The following is an 18,785-nucleotide window of genomic DNA, read 5'->3' on the forward strand; positions in this document are numbered from 1 at the left end:
CGGAGGCGGGGGCAGCGGTGACGCGCTCCGCTCCCGCCGCGCCTGCTGGGAGCCGGGGCCATGCCGCGGCTGGGGGTGGGCGCCGCGCTGCTGGCGCTGCTGGTCCCGCTCGTCCCCGCCGCGGGGCTCGGCGCCGGGGCCGCCGTCTGCGATGTGCCCCCGGGCAGCCGCTTCGACTGCGGCCCCGAGCGGCTGCTGGCGCGGGAGGGCTGCGAGGCGCGGGGCTGCTGCTACGTGCCCGCCGCCCCCGGCCCCGGCCCCGGCCCCGGCCCGCCCTGGTGCTTCTTCCCCCGCGGCTACCGCAGTTACCGGGCGGAGAACGTGACGGGCACCGGCAGCGGGTACACGGCCCGGCTCCGCCGCGTCGCCGCCAGCTTCCTGCCGGGGGACGTGGGCTGCCTGCGGCTGGACGTGCTGCTGGAGACCCCGGCCCGCCTGCGCTTCACGGTGCGCTCCCGTGCCCCGCTTCCTAATCCCGGTGTCCTGGTCCTGGTCCCCGGCCGATCCCCCCCTCTCTGCCTCGCAGCTGCGGGACCCGGCCCGGCAGCGCTATGAGGTGCCCTTGGACACACCGCGGGTGAGCGGGCGAGCGGCCACCACGCTCTATGGGGTGCAGATCAACGAGGAGCCCTTCGGCCTCGTCGTTTACCGGCAGCGTGGTGGGCAGGTCCTGTAAGTGCCCATCCTGCCCTGGGCTTCCCAAAGGGATCTGGTGTGGGACCTGACTCCGGTAAGGGATGTTATGGGACACTGGTGCAGGCAGAAGGCTGGCAGCCAGTGGGGCTTTGCTTTGCCTCCCCTTTGGTTCAGTGGCTGGGAAGGGAAGCAGGAATCCCAGATCTGAGCCAAAACCTGGTTTTGTTTCACACGGTGACGAGCATCTGTGTCCCTGCCTGGTGCTGCCTCCAGCTCCGTGCTTCCCTCTCCCTTGGCAGGCTCAACACCACGGTCGCGCCGCTCTTCTTTGCAGACCAGTTCCTGCAGATCTCCACCTCCCTGCCCTCCCATTTCATCTCTGGGCTGGGGGAGCACCTGACACCACTGGTCCTTGACACAGCGTGGACCAGGGTCACCCTCTGGAATCGGGACATGGCACCCATGGTATGGAGCAGAGCTGAGGGACAGGGAGACGGCTCAGCTCTACGTGCAGGGGTGGCCTCTTATGTCTTGTCCTTGTCTGGGGAAAGGTGTCCAGCTGAGCTGAGCCCTGGGTAAAGCCCATGGGCCAGGCTTTGTCCTGCTGGGGCTCAGCAAGGCTCTGAAGCTGCAGTCCAGGGCTCTTGCTCAGGGCAGAGCTCGGCCAACTCAAGCAGTGTTTGGGGCTGCAGAGCCGGGGTTTGTACCCCAAGGTTTCCTGGCTGGAGGCAAGGGGCAGGTGGGTGCTGTGTTGGGGTCTTTGGTGGAGCCTCACTGGCACCGTGCTCTGCTCCAGCCCCAGGTCAACCTCTACGGCTCCCACCCTTTCTACCTGGGAATGGAGGACGATGGCTCTGCCCACGGTGTCTTTCTGCTGAACAGCAACGCCATGGGTGAGTCCCGCGGAGGCACTGGGCACAGGCTCGGTCCTGTCCCCATCCCCACCTGGTTCCTCCGGTGCTTGTGCTTCCCCAGACGTGCTCCTGCAGCCCAGCCCGGCCCTGACCTGGCGCACGACGGGCGGGATCCTGGACTTCTACGTGTTCCTGGGCCCCGACCCCAAGAGCGTGGTGCGGCAGTACCTGGATGTCGTCGGTAGGGCTGAGCTGGGGATTTGGGGCGCGGGTGCTCCCGGGATGGCTCTGCCAGGAGCAGTGTGGTGGAGGGGGCTGCAGGGATCACGATGCCCAGCCATCCCTGATCCCATCTGTCCATCACCCGCCCTCCTGGCTTCCAGGGTTCCCCTTCATGCCCCCATACTGGGGCCTGGGCTTCCACCTCTGCCGCTGGGGCTACTCCTCCACCGACATCACCCGGCAGGTCGTGGCCAACATGTCGGCAGCCCGCTTCCCCCAGGTACATCTGGGCTGCTCCCCGGAGCCTCTGCCCCAGAGCAGCCGTGGGGGGCTGATAGGGAGCCCCATGGGGTGGGGGTCCCTGCTCCCTGGTCACCGGTTCCATCGCCCGCAGGATGTGCAGTGGAACGACCTGGATTACGCGGATGCCAAGAGGGATTTCACCTTCAACAAGAGAAGCTTTAAGGACTACCCGGAGATGGTGCGGGACTTCCACCGCCGCGGGCTGAGGTACATCATGATTGTGGTGAGTGACCCCCGGTTGTGCCGGGGCTTCCAGCTGCCCCCAGGGGTGATGATGGAGCTCCCTCACAGCAGAGTGGAGGCTGTTCCCTGCCCTCGCTGCTGAAGCCTGGCTCTGTGTCCTGCCAGGATCCTGGGATCAGCAGCTCGGGGCCTCCCGGCACCTACAAGCCCTACGATGAGGGACTGAAGCGGGGGGTGTTCATCTGGAATGCCACGGGACAGCCCCTCATTGGGAGGGTGAGTGCAGGGAGGGGGCTTGGGTGGGACGACTGCAGCAGGACCGGGAGCTGGAGGGCACCGGGCAGGGGATGGCCCCAGTGGATGGTCAGCGGCACATGGGGGCCGTGGGGTTTTGCCTGTTGCTGCCTCCCTCCTGCAGGTCTGGCCGGGCCCGACGGTCTTCCCAGACTTCACCAACCCAGAGACTCGGGAGTGGTGGCACGACATGGTGAAGGACTTCCACGACCAGGTGCCCTTCGATGGGCTGTGGATTGTGAGTGATCCTGGCAGAGCTCCCGCCTGCAGCTCTCCGCATCCCACCCTGCATCTCTGCTGGGTCCCGGTGCTGCAGCGAGGACATCCCGTCCTTTCCCTCCCGCCCCAGGACATGAACGAGCCATCGAACTTTGTGGAGGGCTCCCAGGACGGCTGCCCCAACAATAACCTGGAGCATCCCCCCTACGTGCCAGGTACGGGAGCGGCACCGGCCCCTGCCCAGGGTGGGAGCACCGGGAGGACCCCGGCGGATGCTCTGACCCCGAGCAGGCTCTGAGCTCACCCTCATCAGCACCTCTCCCATGCAGGCGTGTTTGGAGGACGCCTCCAAGCTGGGACCATCTGCGCTTCCAGCCAGCAGTACCTGTCCTCCCACTACAACCTGCACAGCCTCTACGGGCTGACCGAGGCCATCGCTTCCCACGAGTAAGCCTGTGGCTCCTGCTGCACCTCCTGCTGTCCAGGAGGAGCCGATGCACATCCCAGGGGATGCCAGAGCTGGGAGGCTCCTCCTTAGTGGGCAGCTTGGATACGGGGAAGGCATTTGATGGGTGGGTGAGGGTTTGGTCTGTAATGCAGTAACGGGCTGGGGGCTCATGTCCTGTGCGCTGCCCATGTCACCTGCCCCATGGCCGTGGTGGCACTGGCTGTCTGCCCTGGCACACGCCAGCCTCGTGCTGCTGCTGAGAGCTGCTGAGCCTGCTCCCTGCCTGGGCAGTGCTGAGTGGGGCCCATCCTGCCCGCAGCGCGCTGCTGAGGATCCGGGGCACGCGCCCCTTCATCATCTCCCGCTCCACGTTCGCTGGGCACGGGCGCTACGCAGGGCACTGGACTGGGGATGTCGGCAGCGACTGGGAGCAGCTCTACTACTCCATACCGGGTAGGCTGCAGGGTGCTGGGGCTCCATCCCCCCTGCACCTCCTCGGCAGGCTCCGTACCCCAGCACCCCGATGTCCTCTGCACCTGCCCTGCAGAGGTGCTGCTCTTCAACCTCTTTGGGGTGCCGCTGGTGGGTGCTGACATCTGCGGCTTCGCGGGCGACACGTCGGAGGAGCTGTGCGTGCGCTGGACCCAGCTGGGCACCTTCTACCCTTTCATGAGGAACCACAATGACCACGGTGCGCGGGTGAGCACCGGGAGCACCTCGTCCCGTTGGGCAGCACGCGCTGCGGGGAGTCCGTCCGGAGTCCCCAGAAGGCACCTGTGCACGGCCTGAGCATCGCCCTTTGTCCTCTCCCCTGCAGCCACAGGAGCCGTACGCCTTCAGCCCCGCTGCCCAGGCCGCCATGAGGAGCGCCCTCCACCTCCGCTACTCCCTCCTGCCCTTCCTCTACACCCTCTTCCACCGCGCTCACTCCGCGGGGGAGACGGTGGCGCGGCCGCTGTTCCTCGAGTGAGCGCGGGGCCCCTGGCTCGGGGGGGGGGTGAGGGTCTCCCGGCGCTGCACTGCCCTCCCCTCCTCGCCCAGGTTCCCCCAGGACCGCAACACGTGGGCTGTGGACCGCCAGCTGATGTGGGGCGCGGGGCTGCTCATCACCCCCGTGCTGGAGGCCGGGCAGACCAAAGTCAGCGGCTACTTCCCGGCGGGGACGTGGTACAGCCTGGCAGGGGTAGGTGCTCCCCTGCCATCCCCAGTGCCTGCACCGGGGCTTTGCTGCGGGGCCCCATATGCATTCCTGTACCCCACTGCGGGTTCTGCCCCCCCCCAGCGCTGTGTTGAGGACTTGTACCTCACCCACCTTCACTTGTGGCCGTTCGTAGGACCACAACATGGAGCACCAGCGCCCTGCACCTGCTGCTTCCTCTTTCCGTTGTCATTTAGGACTCCACCATCCACAGCAAAGGGCAGTGGATCCTCCTGCCCGCTCCCCTGGACACCATCAATGTCCACATCCGCGCAGGGCACATCCTGCCACTGCAGGTGAGTCCCCTCCGCGCTGCGGTGACAGGCGTGGGGCACAACGCCGACCCCAGAGCCGGTGCTGCCGAATGAGCCTGCGGTGTCCGGCTGGGCCTGGGCAGAGCTGCTGCGGCAGCACCCGGAGCTGAGCCCGGTCCTGTGCCCCAGGAGCCTGCGTTCAACACTGCTGAGTCCCGCAAGAAGGGCATGGCCTTGGTAGTGGCGCTGACACAGGGCGGCTTCGCCAGGGGAGACCTGTTCTGGGACGATGGGGAGAGCTGGCAGAGCTTTGAGAGGGGCGACTACACCGAGCTCCTCTTCCTGGCCACGCACGTGAGCGATGGGGGTGTCTGGGCACGGGGCTTCACTGCCACAGGCGGGTCCCGGTGCCCGTGGCTCACGTGTGGCCATGGGCAGCACCGTGCCCTGGTGCAGCCGACCTGGTTGTGCCAAAAGTGCCAGGCTGTGGCTACAGCACTGGTGGGGGCCAGGAGCCCCCTGTAGGAGCTCTGGGAAGGGAAGATGCTGTGCCAGGGACGTGGCTCTTTCTGCACCAGTAGTGCTGTGCAGCCTGGTAAATGGCTTTGCTACTCTGTGGTGGCAGAGCAGCCGTCGCCTCGAGCTGGGTGCCCTGCAGTGGGTAGGACCCGTTGAAGAGCCCTGGGTGCCTGTGGGACCTCGGTGCCTGTGGGTGATGGCCCTGCTGTCCCCACAGGGCGCCGTGCTCAGCCAGCTCCTGCAGGCAAGTGCCCACCTCGATGGGGTCCTGCTGGAGGCTGTGACTGTGCTGGGTGTCACCAGCCCTCCGCGGCAAGTCCTGGCCAACGGTGCCCTCGTGGATGACTTCTCCTACCGCAGCGACACCCAGGTGAGTGCTGCCGGCCGGAGGCCCTGGGCTCCATCCCTGCTTCTCCCTGTGCTGACCCTTCCTTCTCCCCCAGGTGCTGAGGGTCCCTGTGTCGCTGCCCATGTGGGAGCAGTTTGTGATCAATTGGTCCTGAGCTGCTGCTGGATGCACCAAGCTGCTCCCTCCTGCTCTGGGGCCAAAGCCATCCCATACAATGCAGCTCTTGGGCTTTGGCTTCCCTCCTGGCTAACAGGAGTTATGAGGGTATAGACTGGACCTGCACCGGGGTTCCTTGCACACTCCCTGGGAACAGGAGAACCCTCATCTTCCGCAGAACAGGGGAAAAGACCCAAGTGCCTTGGGAGCCAGCAGCGCTGTTCAGTGCGGCGCTGGTGAGCTGGCCGGGAGCTCTGCCTGTGCTTTGGGGTACTGGGATCTGCCCAGGGGGTGAGGGAGCTGTAATAAAGCTGCTGTTTGCTGGGAGCAGCCCAGGCTGTGTCTGTGCCCGTGCCCGTGCCCCTCTGCTGCTGCCTGCCCTTGCTCAGTACCCCCTGGCCGGGAACCCCCCATCCCTGCCTGGGAGCTGATGGAGACATGCTCAGCTCTGGGTAAAAACAGAGACCTGTCCCCCAGAGGCTTTACTGAGGAGCAGCTCATCCCTATGGCTTCATAGGAGTGAGATTCAAAGATCCCTGAATGCTCCAGGGCCAGGCAGTGTTTGTGATACAGAGCAGAGGTGTCCCCCAGGGATGTGGGACCGGCCCAGCCAGGACCCTGCTCACAGCTGTCCCATGGCAGCGGGGATGCTCACAGCTCGTTGTGCAGCGGCCGGCACTGGGGACTCAGCTTCTCCTCCAGGACAGCATCAGGAGCACACACCCAGGGGTCCCCCGTGTCCCACTGCCACTTCAGGAGCTGCGCGCGGAGCAGCTGGAAGATGGGAGCATAGCGGGGGTCCAGGGCCAGGTTCTGGCTCTCTGTGGGGTCAATGCTGCAGTCAAAGAGCTCCCAGCGGTCTCTGTAGTAGTACTGGTGCAGGGTCTTGGTCCAGTGGGTCTGCTGCCCGGCCCTGGTGCGGTTGAGCAGGTCTTGGAAAGTGGGTGAGACGTAGAAGTCCTGGTCGATGGGAAAGGGCATCCTGTAGTTGAGGTTGTGAACGAGGCGGAACTGTTGGTGCTGGATGGCTCGCATGGGGTAGTACATGGTCACCTCGTGGTGGCTCTGGCTGCTGAAGGTGGTGTCCCAGGGCTGCTCCGACTCCAGCGCTGGCAGGAGAGACTTCCCAGTGAGATGTACCCGCCTCGTGCCAAAGATGCTGTAAGAAGGGTAGGGGATGGAGAACCAGTCCAGAATGGTCGGCGTCAGATCTGGAGGGGAAGAGAAGGGTGAGAGGAGGAAACAAAACCCCGGAGAGAGGCAGAAAGGTCCCTGGGGTCTGCTGCCACATGGGCTGTGGGTGCTCCCAGGGCTGAGCCCCGGGATAACGTCCTTGCAGGGGACCCTGCCGTTCTTCATCCTTCCTCCCCCTGCCAGGGCTGTGCCAGTGCCCGGGGCTGCAGCCTGCCCTATGGGACAGGACCCCGGGTTTTGGCGCAGGGAGGATGGGGACCAGCTCTGCAGGACTCTGCTCCCTTACCCAGGAGGCTGGCAAAGGCCTGGCTGACCTGCCCCCAGCGCTCCCTGTGCTCCGGGGAGGAGAGCAAGAGGGGCTCAGCTGTGCCCGACCGGTAGAGGTTGGTCCTGCCGCCGGGGAAGGGGATGCCGTTGTCGGAGGTGTAGATCACCAGCGTGCTGTTGTGGAAGCCCGCTCGGCGCAGCTCCTCCAGGACCAGCCCGATCCCTGCGGATGGATGGAGGGGCGGAGATGAGGAGGGGCAGGAGGGACAGCGGCGCCCACAGCAGCAGCCCGGCCCCGCGGCTCCCACCTTGGTCCATGCGCCCGATGGTTGTGTACTGGGCTGCCAGGTCCGCCCGGGCAGCCGGCGTGTCCGGAACGAAGTGCGGGACCTAAACAGAGGCGGGGAAAGTGGCCACCCCGGGACGGGGGTGAGTACAGCACAGTGGCCCCCGCCGGCTCTCACCCATGGCGCTGATGGCAGTGGCTGGCTCCAGCAGAGGCTGCTGTTGCACGCAGCCCCTGTGCAGTCCCATATAGCCCCGTACAGCACCATGCAGGCCCTCACCTGCACTTGCTCCGGGTGGTAGAGCTGTGGCTTCCAGTCGGGAATCCAGCCCATGCCGCTCTCTCCATTGCCGAACTTCTCACAGAAGGGCCCGTACTGGGGCTGGGAGTGCCCGCAGCGGTGCGGGTCGTGGAAGGCGACGTAGAGGAAGAAAGGCCTAGAGGTGAAAGGGTGGAGGTGGAGGCAAAGGGCGGCCCCCACCCCCCGAGCCCTGCCCTGGGCTGTGCGGGTGGGAGCTGGGGTCGGCAGGAGGATTCCCCCCTAATGTGGGCTTCTGGATGTGGGGTGACCCAGAGACAAGGTCTCCCAATGGGACATGGACACGTCTTCAGCGAAGCCGGTTTTCCTCTTGTTTCCCCCTCCTCTCCTGCACCCCCCTAGCAGCCTGGCCCGCGGACACAGAGCCCATCACCTCTCATCCTGGCTCTGCAGGAACCTCCGGACGAGCGCTTTGATTCGGGTGATGTTCCTCCCGACCTGCAAGACCGAGCTGTTCTCCTCCGTGTAGGCGAAGTCGAAGGGATAGACAGCCCCAGGCCCAACGTGCTTCTTCCCAATTATGCCTGCAAGAACATGTGCTGTGCCAGAAGCCAGGGGAGGACAGGGGCTGCTCCAGCACCAGCTGTGCTCAGCCAGCACTGGGGACAGTGGAAGCTGCCACCAGTTTCCCCAGTCATCTCTGCCAGTTGCACTTCCACATCTGGCTGGAAAATGGGACCCAACCGGGCCCACGCTGCCCCAGGTCACAGGTTTAGTGGAAGTGGAAGTTTGGGTAAAGCAGGAGCCTTGTGTGAACCTTGAGAACCAGGAAGGAGAAGGATGAGGAAAGGAAGAAACGCTGAGGTGTGATGAGGGTGGCAACAGAGCAGTGGGCAGGGGGGGAAGCGAAGCGAAAGCCAGGGATCAGCACAGAGCATGGGCACACGTCCTTGGTGCCTGTCACTGGCCGTGTCCCTACCTGTCCGGATGCGTGCTTGGCTGAGCAGCTGGGGCAGGCTGCGCACGCTATCGAAGGAGTTGAAGTGGTGCACATCCTGGTGCAGCCCGTACATCCCATTCTGGTGCTGCAGGCAGGGGAGACAACAGAGTTGGATGATGCCTCGGGGCCTGGCCCCAGCACAAGCCCAGATGTGCACTGCATCTGCGTGCGTGGGGAGCAGGTCCCAGGGGGCTGGGAAGAGGGGATGTCAGCGGGCAGGGGGGGATGGCCAGGTCCTGACTGTGCCACAAAGCCAGCTCTGGTCAGCCCTGACCCCCGCTGTGCCTGGAGCCCAGTGCGTGCAGGTGCCCTACCTGGGGCAAGCCGGTGAGGATGCTGGCCCGGCTCGGGGAGCAGCTGCTGACCGAGGTGAAGGCGTTCTGGAAAACCACACTGCGCCGGGCCAGCGCGTCCAGGTTGGGTGTCCGGATGGCAGAGTTGTTGTAGGCGCCGCTCTCGAAGCCACCGTCATCTGCTGCAGCGGGAGGGGAGCGGGGTGAGCCCTGGGCACCGGGCCCGGTGACTGATGGCACCGGGAGCATCCCTGCAGGGGCCGGTGCTGCCGTGACCGTCCCCGCACGGAGGGGCTGCAGCGGGACCCCGGGGCCGGCCCTGCGCTGCCCACGGGAGCAGAGGCTCCCCTCCGCGGACCCGGGACCGGCTCCGTGGCTCCGGCGGCCGCGCTCACCCAGCAGGAGCAGGACGTTGCGGACCGGGGCCGAGGGCCGGGTCCCGCCGCTCCGGAACGCGACCAGCAGCAGCGCCAGCGCCCAGGGCCGCATGGCTCCGGCAGCGGCAGCGGTACCGGCACCGGCGGCGGGGCTCGGCGGCTCCTCCTCTGCCCCGGTCACATGGGGCAGCCCCGGAGGCTCAGATCCGGCCCGGGCGGGGCCCCGTTCCCAGGCACGGGTCCGGGGCGCGCTGGCGGCGGCCGGGCAGGGGGCAGCGGCGGGGCCATGGCGGCCCCGGGGCCCCGGCAGCGCGGCGGGGGCTGCCCGTGCCCGTGGTCGGCGGCGCGGCGGCGGCTCCCGGTGCTGCGCTGGCTCCCGCGGTACAGCCCGGCCTGGCTGCGGCTCGACCTGGTGGCCGGGCTCAGCGTGGGGCTCACGGTGGTGCCGCAGGCGCTCGCCTACGCCGAGGTGGCGGGGCTGCCGCCCGAGGTGGGTGCCGCTGCCCGGAACAGCGCTCCCGAGCGCGGGCAGGGCCGGGCGGACCCGGGCTCTCCGCTGCCGTCACCCGTGCCCCGGGGCAGGAGCCCGCCGGCGCCGCGGGTGCGCTGGGCTACGGAGGGAGCCCGGGACCCCGTGTCCCGGAGGGCTCGGGCATCCCCCGGTGCCGCGCGTTGTGCCAGCGCTCGCTTTGTCCCTGCGCAGTACGGCCTCTACTCTTCCTTCATGGGCTGCTTTGTCTACTGCTTCCTGGGCACCGCCAAGGACGTGACGCTGGGTCCCACGGCCATCATGTCGCTGCTTGTCTCCTCTTACGCGTTCCATGAGCCTGTCTATGCCATCCTGCTCGCCTTCCTCTCTGGCTGCATCCAGCTGGCCATGGGGCTCCTGCACCTCGGTGAGATGCTCTTGCCGTGCAAGGGTATCACTGTGCAGCCTGTAGCAGTGTCCCCATCCCCTGTGCTCTCTGAGACACTGGGGTTGTCCTGCTACCACTTGTGACAGCTCTGAGTGTGTGCAAACACCCTGTGCTCGCTGTCGGGCCAGCAGCGTGCTTACTGCTGCCCATCCTGCGTAGGTTTCCTTCTGGACTTCATTTCCTGCCCCGTCATTAAAGGGTTTACATCAGCTGCTTCCATCACCATTAGCTTCAACCAGATCAAGGTAGGATCTGCTGCTCCGCCCGGGCCACGTCACCTGCCGTCTCCTAGGGCTGTCGTGTTTGGCATCAGGCTGGGTGATGTGCTCGGTGCAAGAGCAAGGAGCCCCAGAGGGGCTCTGGTTTCCCCCCGACAGCAGTTCTGCTGGCTCCATGGGTGATGTGCTCGGTGCAAGAGCAAGGAGCCCCAGAGGGGCTCTGGTTTCCCCCCGACAGCAGTTCTGCTGGCTCCATGAGTGCTGTGCTCTGAGCAGACCAAGCCCAACGCACCCTCTGCCTGTGGCCAGCTGGCGGCATCCAGGACACCAGGAAAGCCAGGACGCTTGATCTGGTCCCTTGCAGGGGGTGCTGGTGATTCTCTCATCAGGGTGGGTTTGCAGCTCCACTGGTCCCTCCCCGGCCTCTCAGGGCCCTGAGGCTCTCTGGGGCTGCAACGCTTCCTCTGTGGTTAACCAAAATCAGAGCCTCCGGGAGGCGGGCTCAGGCTCTGCCAGGAGCCAGCAGCCGGTGTTGGTCAATGGCTGTGGTTGCAGCGGGGCTGCTGTGGAAGAGCTGGGCCCGGGCTGCTGCTCCAGCGCGGAGCAGGGGGATGGCTGGGCTGCAAGGGCTGGGGTGAGGGCTCCAGCGTGAACCCCTCCTGGGGGCTGCACAGGAGGGTGCGGGGCGGGGTGGGGGCATCTCAGGGCCTGGGAGTGGGTTAAAAATCAGAGCATCCTGAGGCCCTGTCTGCAGAGACCCTGCAGGTAACGGGCTGTTGTGGAGGGCGCGCAGGAGCATGGGGTGGTCACTGAGGAGCATTCCTGCCAGCAGCGCCAGCGCTGTGTGTGTGCCACGGCCCTGCCAGGCCTGAGCCCCGGTGCTCCTGGCAGTCCCTCCATGGCACCTGGCACCTTGAGAGGTGCCAGGCTTTCACCAGGCTTTGCCTTCCCATAGAACATCCTGGGGCTGCGGGGGATCCCTCGGCAGTTTTTCCTGCAGGTGTTTGAGACGCTGCGGAGGATCGGGGAGACCAGGTCAGCACCATCCCTGCACCATCCCTGCTCCATCGCTGCTCCATCGCTGCTCCATCCCTGCTCAATCCCTGCTCCATCCCTGCTCAATCCCTGCTCCATCCCTGCTCCATCGCTGCTCCATCCCTGCTCAATCCCTGCTCCATCTCTGCTCCGTCCCTGCTCCATCCCTGCTCCATCCCTGCTCCATCGCTGCTCCATCGCTGCTCCATCCCTGCTCCGTCCCTGCTCCGTCCCTGCTCCATCCCTGCTCCATCCCTGCTCCATCCGTGCTCCGTCCCTGCTCCGTCCCTGCTCCATCCGTGCTCCATCCCTGCTCCATCCCTGCTCCTTCCCTGCTCCGTCCCTGCACCATCCGTGCTCCATCTGTGCTCCGTCCCTGTTCCATCGCTGCTCCATCCCTGCTCTATCCCTGCTCTGTCCCTGCTCTATCCCTGCTCCATCCCTGCTCCGTCCCTGCACCATCTGTGCTCCATCCGTGCTCCGTCCCTGCTCCATCCCTGCTCCATCCCTGCTCCATCCCTGCTCCATCGCTGCTCCGTCCCTGCACCATCTGTGCTCCATCCGTGCTCCGTCCCTGCTCCATCGCTGCTCCATCCCTGCTCTATCCCTGCTCTGTCCCTGCTCTATCCCTGCTCCATCCCTGCTCCGTCCCTCTTCCGTCCCTGCTCTATCCCTGCTCAGTCCCCGCTCTGTCCTGCAATCTGGGGGTCCCCCCCTTCCCTCCCCTTCTGTCCCCCCAGAAGTGCCACGTTTTGCTGGTGGGGCAGAGGTGCGGGCAGCATCCCTGCAAGCTCTGCACCTCCCTGGGGACAGGCTCTTCCTCCAGGGGGCTCTGGGGTAGCTCTGCCTGTGCCCCGCAGCGCTGATGTGCCTCTTGCAGGGTTGGGGACGCCGTGCTGGGGCTGGCCTGCCTGGCCGTGCTGGCGGGGCTCCGGGCCATGAAGAGCCGCCTGCCCCGAGCCGCCCGTGTGGAGCCGCTGCCCGTCAGGGTCAGCTACCTCATCGTCTGGACCACCACCACGGGTGCGTTGGCCACCCCCTGCCTCTCTCCTCCTGCTGCCATCCCCCCTGGGGTCTTGTCTCTTTGGGGCAAGGGAGACACAGCCCCAAAGTGGTAAAGCCCCAGGTGAGCAGGAGCTGAGAGCTGGAGGTGGGTCAGGGAGGGCGAAGTCCCAGGGATGGCCCTGCTGCTGTGCATGCCCCTTCCTGAGGCTTGAGAGACCCCAGCAGCCTGGTACCCACCTCCTGCTGCCCTGGGCAGGTTTTCATGGTTGCTCTCTCACTGCAGCACGCAACGCCCTCGTGGTCCTGTTTGCTGGCCTGGTTGCTTACTCCTTCCAGGTGATGGGCTCCCAGCCGTTCACACTCACCGGCAGCATCCCCCGGGGCCTCCCGGCATTCCGGCTGCCACGCTTCTCCATGGCTACTCCCAACGGCACCATCCCCTTCCGGAGCATGGTGGAGGTGGGTGCCAGGCTGGCTGGCAGAGGATGGGCTCCCCTTGGGCTGACTCCTGCAGTCACTGGCTCCCCATGCAGCGGGAGGAGGCTCTGCTGTGGGGTGACCCTCATCCCTCTGTGGCTACGCTGACCATGTCCTCTCCCCCAGGACATGGGGGTCGGGCTGGCCGTGGTGCCGCTCATGGGCCTGCTGGAGACCATTGCGATTGCCAAGGCTTTTGGTATGGCTGCAGCAGGCTCCCGCGCCTGCGCCGGCACGAGGGGTGTCTGCAGGGGCCTGGGGAGCCGGGAGGGTGCTGCTCCCATGGGGGCACTGGGAGGGACTGGCTGCCTGTGCTGAGCCCGGTCCCTAGTGTGGGGTGGCGGGAGGGGTCCGTGCGGGGCTGCTGATCCCCTCCCCTTGGCCAGGCAGCTCCCCCATCCCTGGCTTGGGAGGGGGCCGGGGGGTCCCTGTGTTGTGTGTGGGATCTGAGTGCTGGGTGTTCCTGTGCCCGGGGATGCTGGGAATGGACCCGTGGCTGTCTCCATGACACGTGCCCACGGGAAGCTTGGGCAATGCCGCTCCTGTCCTTTCAGCCTCGCAGAATGATTACAGGATTGACCCCAACCAGGAGCTGCTGGCTATGGGTAAGAGACTGCTCGGAGCAGGAGGGCAGGGGTGGGGATGCAGCCCGAGCACCACTGTGTGTCCCACAGCCCCTGGCTTGTCAGAGATCCCCATCCCAGCAGCCCTACCTCTGTCTGAAGGTTTGCCCTTCTTACCCTGCCTGCTGCCCCCGCCCCAAGCCTGTCTCACGCTTCAGCAATTTCCAGAGCAGCCTGAGCAGAGCTCACACAGCTGCATGGGCTCCGGTCCGGCCCTGGGTACCTGCATGGGCTCTGGTCCGGCCCCGGGTACCTGCATGGGCTCTGGTCCAGCCCCAGGTACCTGCATGGGCTCTGGTCCGGCCCCAGGTACCTGCATGGGCTCTGGTCCGGCCCTGGGTACCTGCATGGGCTCTGGTCCAGCCCCAGGTACCTGCATGGGCTCTGGTCCGGCCCTGCGTACCTGGATGAGCTCTGATCCAGCCCCAGGTACTTGGATGGGCTCTGGTCTGGCCCCAGGTACCTGGATGGGCTCTGATCCAGCCCCAGGTACCAGCTGGGGATGGAGGAGGTGATGACAGCAGCACAGACCCATCTCGTGGCCCTGTGCAGTGCCTCCCCTACCTCCTGCATCTCCAGCCCCTCTCCATCCCCTCTGCAGGCTTCGCCAACATCCTGGGCTCCTTCGTCTCATCGTATCCCATCACGGGCAGCTTTGGCCGGTGGGTAGCAGGAGCCCCAGCCCTCCCCTCGCTGGGGTTCTGTGACACCCTGGGGGGAAGGTTGTGCCCGATGCATCCCTGAGCTCATGTGCTGGTCCCCAGCTGCCCACCTTGGCTGCTGGGCTGTGCAGGGTCCTGCAGGGACCTTCCCTCCCCTCCTGCGTGCTCTGCGGTGCTGCCGCAGGCTGGGAGCTCCTGTCTCTGCCAGTGGGGTTCTCCTGCTGCTCCATGAGCGGTGCTGGGCCCAACGAACTGCTCTGCATTGCAGGACAGCGGTGAACGCGCAGTCGGGTGTCTGCACCCCCGCGGGAGGGCTCCTCACAGGTAGAGCCTCCTCCCTGCCGTGGGCTGCTCTGCAGGGCCCCGTGCCCAGCACCCCAGCGCCCTGGGCATGGGGCCCCGTGGCTGAGGGGCTCCCCGTCTCCCGCAGGCGCCCTGGTGCTGCTCTCGCTGGCGTACCTCACCTCGCTCTTCTACTACATCCCCAAAGCGGCGCTGGCCGCTGTCATCATCTCGGCTGTGGTGCCCATGTTCGATGCTGGGATCTTCAGGACGCTCTGGCGGGTTAAGAGTGAGGGCACGAGTCGGGGAGGGTTGATCCCCCGGTGCAGCCCGGCTCTGCCTGTGCCCTGTGGCACGAGGACAAGGTGCAGGTTGTCTCCCTTGCAGGGCTGGACCTTGTGCCCCTCTGCGTGACGTTCCTGCTCTGCTTCTGGGAGATCCAGTACGGCATCATGGCAGGGATGCTGGTCTCAGGGGTTCTCCTGCTCTACTCCGTTGCCAGGCCCCCAATAAAGGTGGGATTCAAACCTCCCCTTGGCTGCAGGGAGGACGGTGCTTTGCTTTGTTGCAGGGGCACAGCCCTGAGCTCCCTGTGACTCATCGCCCTGCACTGGGGTCTTGCTCAGGTGTCAGAGGTGTCAGATGGGGACGTGCTCCTTGTGCAGCCGTGGAGCAGCCTGCACTTCCCTGCTGTTGAGTGCCTCCGGGATGCTGTGTGCAGCCATGCTCTCACAGGTACAGTGCTCCCGGGCCCCCTGGTCGTCTCCCAGGAACCTGGTTGTAACCTGGTACCTGCCTGGATCATTTCTGCCAGCTGCTGTCTCAGCCTTTCCAGGCACAGCTCTGGGCTTTGTTCGCCAGGAACGTGACCATGTGCCCTTTGTTCAGCAGCATCTCCACCGTGCTCCGTCATCCTGGACTGTTGTCACATCAGCAGCATTGATTACACGGCGGTGGCGGGGCTGGCAGAGCTGCTGCAGGAGCTGCGCAAGCACGGCCTCTCGCTGGCCTTCTGCAGCCTGCAGGTACGTGGGATGCAGCCTCAGCCGGCCCCGCGCTGGGTCCTTCTGCCTCTCCCTACACCAAGCATCAGCTCTGCTCCTCGGGGCAGGGTCTGTGCTGGCCCCCGGCACCTACCCTGAGGACGCTACTGCCTCTCCTCTGGCGGAGCCTTCATCCCAAAGAGCTGGAGGCTTTGGGTCCTGAGCCCAGCTGTGGGAGGAGGAGCGGTGGGGAAGGGCTGCATCCTGTGTCCTGGGCTGACCGGGGGGCTCGGAGCCCCGCTATAAGGGAAGTGGCCAGCAGCAGGCTGCCCCAGCCCTGGTTCCTCTGCCTTCAGGACCCTGTTCTCCAAGTCCTGCTGTCTGCAGACTTAGAGGGATTCCAACACTTCCCCAGCCGGGAGGAGGCAGGTGAGGCTCTGGCTGCCCCTGGTGCTCTCCTGGGGCTGGGACCCCAGGCTGCTGCTGAGCAGGGGGTCTGGAACATGAACAGGGGAATGTGACCTTTGTCAAGCCCCAGAGCTGCCGTGCACAGCCCCTGCTGTCACCCACCCCAGGCCCCAGTTTTACTGGTCAGTATGAGGCCAGACAGGCTGGAACATCCCTCTGGGGTCGGCTGTCCTGGCCATGTCCCTCCTGGCTCCCTGTGCCCCACAGCAGCCCCCTCCCCCTTGCTGCAGGGCAGAAGAAAGTCCTTGACTTACGGTAAACTCTGCTCAGGACATCCGTGTGTTATCAGCATTGCTCTCATCCTGAATCCAAAACACGGCACTGGGAAGGAAATTAACTCTATCCCAGCTGAAACTGCCTTGTTTCTCCCCATCTCCCTGGCTCAGAGCGGTGCAGAGGAGCAGAGCCAGGGGGCAGCGGGGCAGCCCCCAGCGCCAGCACCAGCACCAGCACCAGCCAGAGCTCACTGCTGCCGCGGGGCTCATCCAGTGAGTGGTGACACCGACACTCTGGTGACATCCAACCACCATCCTGCACTGTCCCAGGGCTCCCATGCCAGCTGCCGGGGCTCGGGCACCTCTAGGACAGACAGTCCATGGAAGGGATCAGCGAGGGAAATACATTCCCTATCCAGTCATTGGGAAAAGCCACCCCTCCTCCAGGCCTTTCCGCATCCTCAAAGCTGCCATCTTTTAAATCAGCTGTTTTAATTCTGAGCCTTTTCTTATTCTGGGATATTCTATGGCTCAATGATTCAAACACTGAACTGTGATGCACAGCGTGCTCGTGGCAACGCGAGCTCCAAGGGTGCTGGTGCTGCCCTCCGAGCCCACGGCCGTGCTGCGGCTCTCACCCTCACACTGCTGGGAGATGAAAACCAGCACTGATTTTGCTCCTTACTGATCCCTCTGGTTTCGTGAGCCATTCTGCCAAATGCTGCCACGGGGCAGGGCTCTGCTGCCCCTCTGGGTGCAGCCTGACCCCAGCTTGTGCTTGCCTTGCTATAAAATGGATGTAAAAAGCACAGGCAGCAGGGCTGGGGCAGGGTGCAGGGAGGGCAGTTTTCCCGACTGCCCTTGGCTGGCAGCCCTGAAGGGGACGGTGCAATAAAGCGGTGATTGATTGCACATGAGTCAGTGTGAGCTCTGCGCTCCTTTGAGGAAAGCTTTTCGCTTTTGTGTGGGCCAGAAAAACTAAACCGGGCACTGCTGAGCTCACCAAGGAAATGAAACTGAAAGCAGGCTCCGGGTGCGGGCGTGCTCCGCGCCTTAAGGCAGAGCCCCTCCTCTCAAAGGCTCCACAGCAGCCGAGGTGCCCGGGCGACACGGAGCTGCGGGGCCGCCGGAGCCTGCCGCGGGAGCCTGGAGCGGGTTGTTCCTCGCTGCACCCGCGGCAGCACCTGCAGAGCTGGAAGGGCATCTGTGCCCTCTGTTCCCATCCCTCCCTCCGTCCGTCCGCCTCCCGGCACCGGGAGTGACCAGTGCAGACGGAGCAGGTTTCTCTTCACGTCGTGTGCCGCCGCCTGTGGTTGTAGGGCGAAAGCTGCTCTGCGTGCCCAGAGGGGGCTCAGGTAACCTCAAAATGGAGCCTGGGGTAGAAGAGGGTTTGGCTTCGTGTGTGCTCAAACCGTGTGTGCAAGTGAGCGTGTGAGGGCTGCTGGGACCCGTCAGCAGCTCAATCCCGGCTGGAGCCGGGGATGGGGTGACAGCCGCGTCCCCACTTCGGGCTGGTGGCTCCAGTGGGATGAATTTCCCTCCATGCTCTTGCCCTCGCACTGGTGTGGAGCACCCTGCGGCCCGGGGAGCCTGCTCGGGGCCGGTTGCTGCCGCTGTTCCAGACGGCAACGAGAACCGACCGACGGCGGACGGGGGGGGGGGGCGCGTCCCGGCTCCACCGGCCCGCAGCAGGGCCGGGAGCTGCTGACCTCGGGCTCGGCGGGGGGAGAACGGGCTCCACCGGCCCCTCGGAGCATGGCGGGGGCGCACGGGGAACCCCTCCCGGCCCCGGCAGCCGCGGTGGGGAGGAACCCCGGCGGGCGGTGACGTCCCGAGACCGAAACTTGGGGTTCTGAGAGAAAACGAAACTTGACCGGTCAGCAGCGGCGGAGCGGGGCTGCGGGAGGGCCGGAGCGCCGGCACCGGGCTTGCGGGAGGCGCCTCTGCGGGCGGCGTGGGGCAAGGGGAAGGGGCTCCTCTACCGGGCCCCGCTGCAGCCTCCCGGTGAGCCCCCACGCTCCGGTCCCGTCCCCCCCTTCCGCCGGTGCCCCGGGACCCCGATGCACCCCCTCCAGGCTGGAGCCGGAGCTCCGCCTCCTGCCCTCACTAACGGGCCTCATTCGCCACGCCATTGGTCCGTCTGCCTATCTCATTTGCATACGGGCACGGAAGTGGCGGGAGCTACTGCCTATCGGCAGGAGCGAGCGGGGCCTCATTTGCATATAGGCTCCGCCTAGGGGTCAGCCCCGCCTCCGCCCCGGGCGGGTCAGGTGAAGGGCGCGGCTGGCTCTGAAGCGGCTCCGGTCCCGGTCCCGGTCCCGGGGAAGGGGGCTCCGGTCGGGAGGCAGCGCCCTGAGGCTCCCCGGAGCGTTCTTCACCTCCCGCTGATGGCTCCGTTTCTCTCTGTGCCCCGTCCTCCTCGCTCCCCCCGGGGGCTCCCTGCGGTCGGTGCCTGGGGAACGTGAAGTGCCGCCGGTGCCGCTTTGTGTCTGGGGACGGATCTGCCGGTTCTTGCGGTCAGTGCGGGGCCCGGCTGGCGCCCGGCACCGGCGAGCAGGAGGATGCAGGTAGGAGGAGGCGCTATGGGGG

At 65.9% G+C, this 18,785-nt stretch overlaps 4 protein-coding genes across 5 annotated transcripts in view; 3 read left to right on the top strand and 1 right to left on the bottom strand.

Annotated features, from left to right (window-relative positions):
* The first annotated feature begins 60 nt into the window (after nucleotides 1–60).
* On the top strand, nucleotides 61–5,759 carry GAA (alpha glucosidase). The gene is made up of 19 exons (XM_057414215.1): nucleotides 61–447; nucleotides 527–672; nucleotides 936–1,101; nucleotides 1,433–1,529; nucleotides 1,612–1,731; nucleotides 1,874–1,992; nucleotides 2,107–2,238; nucleotides 2,364–2,474; nucleotides 2,617–2,730; nucleotides 2,842–2,926; nucleotides 3,041–3,158; nucleotides 3,479–3,612; nucleotides 3,707–3,858; nucleotides 3,977–4,125; nucleotides 4,201–4,342; nucleotides 4,555–4,653; nucleotides 4,801–4,965; nucleotides 5,348–5,500; nucleotides 5,574–5,759. The coding sequence occupies exons 1-19, from the start codon at nucleotides 61–63 to the stop codon at nucleotides 5,631–5,633; spliced, it is 2,649 nt and encodes an 882-aa protein (XP_057270198.1). The 3' UTR covers nucleotides 5,634–5,759.
* Nucleotides 5,760–6,153: 394 nt separating this feature from the next.
* The window catches only part of SGSH (N-sulfoglucosamine sulfohydrolase), a 291,535-nt gene continuing 278,903 nt past the window's right edge, over nucleotides 6,154–18,785 (bottom strand). The window contains exons 2-9 of the mRNA XM_057414249.1: nucleotides 9,330–9,479; nucleotides 8,956–9,116; nucleotides 8,621–8,726; nucleotides 8,075–8,225; nucleotides 7,663–7,819; nucleotides 7,405–7,486; nucleotides 7,116–7,319; nucleotides 6,154–6,846 (exon numbers count right to left, since the gene is read on the bottom strand). Of these exons, the coding sequence (XP_057270232.1) occupies nucleotides 6,287–6,846; nucleotides 7,116–7,319; nucleotides 7,405–7,486; nucleotides 7,663–7,819; nucleotides 8,075–8,225; nucleotides 8,621–8,726; nucleotides 8,956–9,116; nucleotides 9,330–9,423 (1,515 nt within the window). The 5' untranslated portion in view covers nucleotides 9,424–9,479 and the 3' untranslated portion in view covers nucleotides 6,154–6,286. The remainder of the gene's footprint in view (nucleotides 6,847–7,115; nucleotides 7,320–7,404; nucleotides 7,487–7,662; nucleotides 7,820–8,074; nucleotides 8,226–8,620; nucleotides 8,727–8,955; nucleotides 9,117–9,329; nucleotides 9,480–18,785) is intronic.
* On the top strand, nucleotides 9,583–16,527 carry SLC26A11 (solute carrier family 26 member 11). 2 transcript variants are annotated; one of them, XM_057414248.1, is made up of 16 exons: nucleotides 9,583–9,801; nucleotides 10,015–10,207; nucleotides 10,388–10,473; nucleotides 11,402–11,481; nucleotides 12,362–12,504; nucleotides 12,770–12,945; nucleotides 13,090–13,162; nucleotides 13,518–13,568; nucleotides 14,188–14,248; nucleotides 14,517–14,572; nucleotides 14,679–14,819; nucleotides 14,918–15,045; nucleotides 15,157–15,265; nucleotides 15,422–15,555; nucleotides 15,870–15,942; nucleotides 16,368–16,527. In XM_057414248.1, exons 1-16 carry the CDS (start codon nucleotides 9,598–9,600, stop codon nucleotides 16,478–16,480), a joined length of 1,821 nt encoding a protein of 606 aa, XP_057270231.1. In that variant the 5' UTR covers nucleotides 9,583–9,597; the 3' UTR covers nucleotides 16,481–16,527. The 2 variants fall into 2 exon arrangements, with proteins under 2 accessions (XP_057270231.1, XP_057270230.1); XM_057414247.1 differs by having other exon boundaries at nucleotides 9,662–9,801; nucleotides 10,360–10,473; nucleotides 15,419–15,555.
* Nucleotides 17,952–18,785, top strand: part of RNF213 (ring finger protein 213) — a 46,293-nt gene continuing 45,459 nt past the window's right edge. The window contains exons 1-2 of the mRNA XM_057414259.1: nucleotides 17,952–17,996; nucleotides 18,565–18,763. Coding sequence (XP_057270242.1) covers nucleotides 17,952–17,996; nucleotides 18,565–18,763 — 244 coding nt within the window. The remainder of the gene's footprint in view (nucleotides 17,997–18,564; nucleotides 18,764–18,785) is intronic.

Source organism: Pezoporus wallicus, unplaced genomic scaffold (assembly GCF_028554395.1).
Source record: "Pezoporus wallicus isolate ANWC-B61680 ecotype Strahan unplaced genomic scaffold, APGP_CSIRO_Pwel_v1 contig_11546, whole genome shotgun sequence".
In the NCBI taxonomy this organism is placed as follows: domain Eukaryota; kingdom Metazoa; phylum Chordata; class Aves; order Psittaciformes; family Psittacidae; genus Pezoporus; species Pezoporus wallicus.